At 38.4% G+C, this 9,647-nt stretch overlaps 1 protein-coding gene across 3 annotated transcripts in view; it reads right to left on the reverse strand.

The window, feature by feature from the left end:
* The window catches only part of PGM5 (phosphoglucomutase 5), a 207,739-nt gene that overhangs the window by 169,192 nt on the left and 28,900 nt on the right, over window positions 1-9,647 (reverse strand). For all 3 annotated transcript variants that reach the window (XM_025891657.2, XM_025891655.2, XM_025891656.2), the window contains exons 3-4: window positions 6,224-6,370; window positions 3,143-3,268 (exon numbers count right to left, since the gene is read on the reverse strand). In XM_025891657.2, the coding sequence (XP_025747442.1) occupies window positions 3,143-3,268; window positions 6,224-6,370 (273 nt within the window). The remainder of the gene's footprint in view (window positions 1-3,142; window positions 3,269-6,223; window positions 6,371-9,647) is intronic.

The raw sequence follows: 9,647 nt of genomic DNA on the forward strand, positions 1-9,647 counted from the left end.
CTAAGAGGAAAGTATATAGCAATACAAGCCTTTCTCAAGAAACAAGAAAGGTCTCAAACGCACAACCTAACTCTACACCTAAAGGAGCTGGAGAAAGAACAGCAAATAAAGCCTAAACCCAGCAGGAGAAGAGAAATAATAAAGATCAGAGCAGAAATCAATGAAACCAATGAAATAGAAACCAAAAGAACAGTAGAACAGAACGGGAAGATAGACCACGGCAGGAGGGAGCCTCCGTCAGCCCCTACCAGCAAGTAGGAGCTAGTTCTTTGAAAGAATTAACAAGATTGATAAACCCCTGGCCAGACTGATCAAAAAGAAAAGATAAAGGACCCAAATAAATAAAATGATGAAAGAGGAGAGATCACAGCAAACACCAAAGAAAAACAAACAATTATAAGAACGTATTATGAGCAACTATATGCCAGCAAATTAGACAATCTCGAAGAAATGGATGCATTCCTAGAGAAGTATAAACTACCAAAACTGAACCAGGAAGAAATAAAAAACCTGAACAGACCCATAACCAGCAAGGAAATTGAAGCAATAATCAAAAATCTCCCAACAAACAAGAGCCCAGGGCCAGAGGGCTTTCCAGGGGAATTCTACCAAACATGTAAAGAAGAATTAATACCTATTCTTCTGAAACTGTTCCAAAAAATCAAAATGGAAAGAAAACTTCCAAACTCATTTTATGAGACCAGCATTACCTTGATCCCAAAACCAGACAAAGACGCCATCGAAAAGGAGAATACAGACCAATATCCCTGATGAACATGGATGCAAAAATTCTCACCAAAATACTAGCCAAGCGGAGCCAAGTACATTAAAAGGATTATTCACCACGACCGAGTGGGATTTATCCCTGGGCTGCAAGGTTGGTTCAACATCCGCAAATCAATCAATGTGATACATTAATAAAAGAAAGGACAAGAACCATACGATCCTCTCAATAGATGCAGAAAAAGCATTTGACAAAGTACAGCATCGTTTCTTGATTGAAACTCTCACAGTGTAGGGATAGGGGGGAATATAGCTCAATATCATAAAAACCATATGTGAAAACCCCACAGTGAATATCATTCTCAATGGGGAAAATAGGTGTTCAGAATGATTTGACAGCTATCTAGCTGAATTCCAGGGACCAGACGAAACTAGGGTCCCCTACTTCTCCACCATCTTCCTCCCTTCTCCTCAGTAATATTTTAATAGCAACCAACAAGATATGGTAGAATGGCTAAAATTGAAAAGACTGACAATACCAAGTGTTGATGAGGACATGGAAAAACTGAAGTCTTCATACACTGCTGGCAATGCAAATTGTACAGCCACTTTGGACAAAAGCTTGGCAGTTTCATATAAAGTGAAATATGTACTTGTCCTATGACTCAGCAATCCCAGGCCTAGGTATTTATCTAAGACAAATGAAATCATGTAGCCCATAAAGACTTATTCGCAAATGTTTATAGCAACTTTGTTTGTGGTAACCAAAACCTGGAAATAACCATAATTATATCAACTGATGACTAGATAAACAAACTATAGTACATCCCTACAATGGAATACTACTCTGTAGTAACGAGAAATCACCACTGATACATTCAACACCATGACTCTATCTCTAGAATTTTATGTGAGTGAAAGAAGCCTGAAGAATAGGGCTTTACATATTTTATGCTCCATTTAGATGGCTTTCTGGAAAAGACAAAATTATCTAGGCAAAACCAGATGAGTGATTACCAGGAGCTAGCGATTAGGACGAGGGGTACAACTAAAAAGGGGCCACAAGGGAACTTGCTGAAGTGAGGGAAATATTCTATATCTTGATTGTCACAGTCATTACAGGACTATATAGGTTTGTCAAACCTCCTCAAAGTGTATGCCTAAAAGATGTCAGTTTTACTGCATATAAATTATACCTCAGTAAACCTGACTTATTTTAAAAATACGACATTCATGAGACATGAAATAGGGCACTATTCATAAAAAAGTTGTGCTGTGAGAAAATATAATATTTTACATGGCTCAGCAGTGGTTCTGATAATGTAGACACTGGATACTGATCTCACCAAACTTATGATATAATTGGTTGAGGGAAGTGTGCTTGGATTGAGTGAATGGAGAGGGTAAAAGAGAGCTACCACCTCATCTTCCATCGTATAAAGTCAGTGATGCCCAAACTGAAACTCAACAAGAAGTATATTCATAGTATTTAGTAATAGAGAGATAAATACTTTAAAGAAAAAAGTTTAAAATGTTAAAAAAAAAAAGTTGCCTCTGTAGGAAATTGGGGGGAATTGGGCCTAGATTTTTTTCATAATAAACTTTGAACTACTTGATTGTTTAAACTATATGTGTGTACAGTGATCAAAACGCATTTTTGGGTGGGGGGGGCACTGATGGCTCAGTTGGTTAAGCGTCTGTCTTTGGCTCACATTATCTCAGGGTCCTGGGATCGAGCTCCGCGTCGGGCTCCCTGCTCAGCGAGGAGTTCTCTCCCTTTGTCCCTCCCCTCCACTCATGCACTCTCTCTCTGAAATAAATAAATAAAATCTTTTCAAAAATAGATTTTTTTTAAATGACTACAGTTAACTATCCATTCCACGCTTGAATAGGCATAGTCTCTGACTCATCTGTTCACCACTACCTTCATTTGCTTCAAAAGAGAGAAAGTGCCAGGGGAGGGGAATGGGGGGGTGCACAAAATGCAGGAAGGGGAGTGGGAGGTCCAGGCTTCCAGTTATGGAAGGAATAAGTCATGGGGACAAAAGGTACAGCTTAAGGAATATAGTCCATGGTATTGTAATAGCATTGCATGGCGACAGACTACATGTGTGGTGAGCAGAGCATAACATACAGAACTGTCAAATCACTATGTTGTACACCTGAAACTACTGTAACATTACGTGTCAACTACACTTCAATTAAAAAATGATATATTTTTTTAATCTAAGAAAAAAAAAGAGAGAGAAATTAAAACGCTGAAGTTTTCCAGAACGTTCCAAATATCTGAACATAAACACATTGTGTGAATATCTATGAATCCAATCTTCCTAATAATCTCAGAAACCCAACACAGGTAGAGGTCTCCTTAACATCCATAACATCTAGTCCACCAACTGGGAGAAGACCACGAACTTACCTCCGTGCATCGCATCAACTCGGATCTTCAGTTGGCCAGGCCCTGTCAGCAAACTCTTGATGGCATTAAAGTCAAAGATGGTCCGAAGGAGGTTGAGATAGATATCTACTGGGTCCACTATCTCCACTAAGGATAGGAAAGCAAATGGAAACATCATTGACCATACCCATAAAGCATACTTAGAAGTGTAAAAAAGAAATCACCACCCTCACGGCATGAAGTTCTGATCACAATTCCATCATAACCCTACCCATCATGGAGGAAGCCAAGTGTCCACTTGTACGCTAAGTCACAAATTAAGACACATTCAAGATCCTACCAACTTTTCCAGTCACAAATGGGTAGACATAATACAAGCTATACATTCCTCTCTGCAAATGAAGAATCAACCACAAAATAAAGTAGTGAAGATAAAACTGTGCCCTTTTATCCCACCTTCCTTCTACCACCTCCCTTCCAAAGAAGGCACACACCTCAATGCTAGGAGGTCTCTTGGCACACCCAGGTGCCTCTCTTGTGGGGCTCAGCCAAGAATGACTCAGAAGGCTTAAAACAAATCAAGGAGTGACTTCAGCAGTGACCCTTATTTTCTAAATGCCATTGTGCCCACTAAATCCAGGGTTAGAATTGGTGATGAAAGATATATTCCTGAGTTTGTATGAGTCTCTTGTGTGCCCAATCCAGTACCCATTTCAGGGTGAATGCCAGATATTTAGAAATCCTCATTAAACACAAGTATTCTTCAATGTTTGGTACCACCCAGTGACCAGGAATCCCAAACTAGTCTTTTCCATTTATTTGACAGATACACACAATGCCAAATATTCATTACATTTTTCAAACTTGGCCATCAGCATATAATTAATACTAAGAAAGTGTTTTCCTAGAATAGTAAATACTTGCCTCTTTAGGCACTAAAAGTTGTCCATAAGCCCTGCTTTTAAGTTCATAGTTAAATTTTGAAACATATGTATGTTGTTTTTCAAATTTTTCAAATATTGTACTACTTTGGAACTCCGAAACACTTACACCTACACTAAAGATATTACCAATCCACCTTTAATAATTTCCAGTAAATTCCAGGTATAATATCTAATGAATGGAATTTTAATATGTTATATGAAAATATCCCTTCATCTGGTCAAACACCCATCTAAAAATATTTTTCCTTGCACTTAAAGCAATGTAGTATATATGCCCATTCAAATATAATGTAATAATTTTTTGATGAACACAAATCATTTTTAATCTTTTGGCCTGAGAGGGGTATTAATTTATACAATAAATTAAGAATTAATCTGTATGAAATGTATACCTAAAACTGGCTAAAATAGTAAACTTTGTTATGTATATTATACCACAATAAAAAAATTAATCTATGAAGTAAAAGAATATATTAGAAGTCTTACTCCACAATATAAGGTAATATTTTTGGCAATTTCATTCTGGTTCTTTAATTCTTGAACCACTTGCCTAAATATACTTGGGATTCATAGCAGATAACACATAGTAGACAGAAATGTAAAAAAACAAGGAAGCAAGTAGAATTCAGTGAAAACTGAAAGTTCACATCAAATAGTTCATGCTCTAGACCCCTTAAGGTGAAATGCCAAGGAATGATGTATTTCCAATTAACTCAAGCCTTGCTCAACATTTAAAACAGCAAGAACACAGCACATAAATTATCCCAAATGATTATCTCCAAGTTCTTCTTGGGAGCCAGGGAATTCTTCTACCCACCTCCTGTTATCCACAGCATTTTAGAAAACTCATCAAATTAGCAATATGGCTACAGAAACAGCCTGAATCTGAGCTCACCAAAGATATGGGTCTCTTAGACAGGTATAAAAATTGTGAAGATACCAATAGTAAATAAATCATTCATAACGTCTTCCTGATGGTAATGCCTGATTTTTCCCAGTCACCATACTGTCCAGTTTTTCCAAACATTGTAAACAAGCATATTTAAATCCATTTGTTTCATATAATATATCCCCTGTTTACAGTTGTCAAACCACTGTGTGTGCATGTGTTTGCATGCTCCCAGCTAGATTAATAAAAGGAGGCACCATTGTTTCCAGTATCACATGGCTTCCGGTTAATTTCTGCTGCTTAGCTAAGCAAGCAACTGACTCAGAATCCTTCACGAGAAAGGTAGTAGTGTTGGCTTAACAGTGTGACCCCTCAACAGTCCATTTCAAGCTCTTTCTTGCCTGTCCCTCAAATGCCATGTGGCTGCAAGCCTGGTATTTAATCTTTTTAGCTAAATTAATTTACTTGTCAAATAAGGATAACATCTTAACACAGACTGTATTTCAGCATATAGGGCACTAAAGGAGTAACAAGTTGGTTTACAGCTAATTGTATACGTTCTAGGAAAAAGCAATAGGATAAAAGAGGGGGGGCATAATATGCATATACATGATATTAGTGATGTTATATTGTTCAATATTAATCTGTAAAATTAAAAGTTATAATCTGAGTACTTCAGAAGTTTCAGTCACTCTCTCGTATGGGATATTTGGGGCAATTTCATTCTGTGCTTTGCCTCAATCCATTTGGTACTTACTGAGTTCCTTCATAAAATCTCCTCACCTAGTGCTTGGTATGGAATGGGGGATCCTTTGCACATTGAATCAAGTTGAACAGCATGGTCCTGACTTGGAAAAAAAAAATGCCTACCTTCCATGGGGATTTTTTAAAAACCCCATTACCTTGTTGGTTCCCTCCTTAACTACATAAAATATTCCAGCATCTTCACTGTAATTGATTAGAAAAGTGAAGACATGTTTTGGCGATTCACGTCCTATTCTTGGAATGCCATAAGGGAGTCAGCTATGATGTTTTTCCTATGTTGAAAGTGATCTAGAGTTTGAGAAGTCATTTTTGAAAGCTGCCAGTTCTGAGTATCTTGGCTGCTCTCACTTCCCTGTACACAACAGTCATATTACATCTGCTTATCAAGTCACTCCCCAAAGAGATAAACCAATCACTTTAGTGTGTGCCCACCCCCCATCCCAGAAAGCAGAGTCACCTCCACCCATGGAGTTATTCTCAGTTCTTCAAAATATAATCTATTACCTCTAAATGGCTTGAATTTGTTCTCCAGGTCAAATTCTTGTCTTCCAAGCCGAGATAGGTCAATTCGAAGATCAGGGCATATGGCATATTCCTCGATTGTTTTGCTGATCTGATAGATTTTGTCTGAGACCACATCTGGTGCAGGACCTACATTTGGAAACAGCACACCACCAAAAATATGTTTTTTTAAAAAAGTGTCTGCAACTTCAATCAGAGGAAGGTTATCCCCTTCACCACCAAGCAAAAGAAAGATTCATTTGTTCTCCAAACAATGGACAACAGTTCACCATTCAATTAGCCTCCATATTCCTTGTGTTGTATTCATCCATGATGGAGGAAATTTGGTCAGCCTCACCTGTTCTATATAGGCTAATAACCCATATGTTTGTTTGTCTGAATCCACTTCTGAGCAATGATACAGCTTCCCTAAAAATAGTTTCACACCTGCCAGGGAGACCCGGTTATGTAATCAGCTTTTTTCAGGATATGAGACACCAACAGGATATGCACTTGACAGAAGTGAGGGGATTCCAGATTTAAACTGCAGCCTCCCAAGTGCACCTAGAGAAAGAAAATACGACTTCTACTCCCAAGTCTGCTCCCTTGTTGAGGCAGGAGCTTGCCAGGGTTAACCGTTTTCCCTAACTCACGCTCTCTAATGACTTCCAAGTTTTTAAAATGAGGGTTAGCCAAAAATATCTGATGTGTTTCCTCACAAGGTCGAGAGGACAATTAGGCTGTGAAAGACTTTAAATGAACACAAAATCAACAGTTGGTCCACCTTCCAATTTTCTTTTTAATTCTTGTATCTTACTGCAAGTCACTTAAGATTTCTTGCAACAAGTCTGGGAATCAAATGAGTACACTGAAAGATCTGAAATATCAATAGATAGGTTTTGTATGAATTATACTCGCCAACTCTACTGTAACTTTCAACTGAAAAGAAATCAAGAAATTATTTATTTTCTATCCCAATCCTTCAAGCTACACTGTTCAATAGAGTAGCCACTAATGATATGCAGCTATTGAGCACCTGAAATATGGCTAGTGAAATTGATACGTGCTGTGATTGTAAAATACATGTCAAATTTTGAACAGTTCATAGAAAAAATCTAATAGATTGCATTTAACTTTTACAGCAGCATGCCAAAATAATATTTTCAGTATACTAGGTTTAAAAATGCATCGTTCATTTCACCTTTTGTTTTTTACTTTTTGATGTGGCTACCAGAAAGTTTAAAATCATCTCTGACTCACAATGTATTTCTATTAGACGGTGCTGCCTTAAAGCATAGCACTGTTTTTGTCTCCCAAGAAATGCTCGTTGAATGTATAAAAAGGAACAGCACCTAAACACACAAATTGTACACATTAACTGTGTGCAGATTTTTTTTGTCTATCTATTATATCTGAAGAAAGTTGTTTTAAAAATAAATACCCCCATTCTAGTGCATGGGAAAGAAGCCTAGTAGATTTTACCCATATTTCCTTGTCCTTTAGGAAAAGACTGCAGAGAAACAAAAACAAAAACATGGCCTTCCTCCTCCACTCCTCACCATTTTTTATCCTTCTGCAAAATGTAAAACAGTAAATAGTCTTGTTCAGTCTTTGCGTTTTTCATGCTTGTCCGATTAGAGAATGCATGAATATCTCCCTGCTCCGTTAGGTGCCACACTGTGTTCTTTGGCTGTGTCCCTCACTTTTAAAAAGCCTGATTTAATGACAAAGTACACCGGTTTCCAAAAGTAAAACAACTTCTAGCAAGTTTGTTTCCTATGATGCCACTCAACCACTCGGTTGTTAACCTCACAGTTCATCAACAACTTCTGCATCCATCCACCACTCCCAAGTTCCTTGACATCTTCCGCTCTAATGAGTTTTCCTCTTCATTTTAGTCAGTGGCTGGTAGAGTCATATCTTAAGTATTATTGTCTCTTGAAATCCTTTCAAAAATACCAAATTTGAGTGTCCTCAACCCACAAATTCCTTATCAGCCAGCTACCCTACTCCATACGTCTGCTGAACCTGCCCTCTCCTATATTGATGCTTATCATCACTTGATTAATCCCAGTCTATCCGTCCATTCTAGTTTCACTGGTCTCTATTCTCAGGCAAGACCCTAAGGTCCACCATATGAGCCATACCTTCGTTAGCATAATAACATGAACCTACATTTATTGAAACTTACATATACCACCTTTCACACTTTACATGGAATTCAGCACTCACTAAAAGCAGGTGAAGTAGGAGTTATTATTACCCTCATTTTCCAAATGGGGAAACTGAAATTTGAAGAGATGGAGATCCTTTTTTTTTTTTAAGATTTTATTTATTTATTTGAGAAAGAGAAAGAGATAGAGAGAGAGCATGAGAGGGGAGAGGGTCAGAGGGAGAAGCAGACTCCCTGCTGAGCAGGGAGCCCGATGCAGGACTCGATCCCGGGACTCCAGGATCATGACCTGAGCCGAAGGCAGTCGCTTAACCAACTGAGCCACCCAGGCGCCCAGAGATGGAGATCCTTAACCAAGATCCTATCACTGGTAATAGACAGAGGCTGGATTTCGAATCCTAATAGTCCGATGTCAGCTCAGACACCCGTAACGAGTATAAGCCGCCTTGAGGCTATGCCACACCTACACAGTCATTCCCCAACCCTGAGACGTCACCATCATCTGCCCCCACTGCTGCAATTTCCAGACTCCCACATATTGCTGGAGGTAGTCAAAAATTATACCAATTGACTCCCCCTAAGAATGAGGCTACTTAGCTTTTTGACTTCTCATGTATGAATCATCAACACATTTCCCAGAGTACCTTTTACAAAATACATCCCAAGTCCTTTCTCTCCTTGTCCCATTATCTGAGCAGGCAATTTTCTTCTTACTTTCTTTTTGAACAGGTATAGCAACTATCACCCCTAACTTTCATTCTTTACCCCTCAGAGTTGTTTTCTTCCCCATCCTTGCCTTCTCTTTCAGAAGTTCTGCCCTCTTCCCAGAATCTAGGCTCTAATTGAGCGCCACACCTTACTAATTCTGTGACACTGGTCAAGCTTTTTAAAACATTTTATTCCTCAGTGACGTCATCAGGTTGTTATGAGGATTAAATAGGATAATGTATGTAAAGTTCTGAGTATGGTGCCCAGCACACTGTAAGATTCTAAAAAATCCAGTATTTTTATTATGAATTCCATTTCCCCTCTAGCATCTTCCTCTCTACTTAAAAACATGCTCAGAATGGTCCTGTCCTCTAAATGCACTTTAAAAGCAACATAGTTCCAGATGTATTCTATTTCCCTGGCTGTGCCTACTAATTCTGTGGACACTTAGCTTTCTTTTTTTTTTTTTTTAAAGATTTATTCATTTACCTGAGAGAGAAAGAGAGAGCGTGTGCAAGTGGGGGGGGAGCAGAGGGGGAGAGAGAG

Source organism: Callorhinus ursinus, unplaced genomic scaffold, assembly GCF_003265705.2.
Source record: "Callorhinus ursinus isolate GAN/ISIS: 27379988/994484 unplaced genomic scaffold, GSC_fseal_2.0 scaffold28, whole genome shotgun sequence".
In the NCBI taxonomy this organism is placed as follows: Eukaryota; Metazoa; Chordata; class Mammalia; order Carnivora; family Otariidae; genus Callorhinus; species Callorhinus ursinus.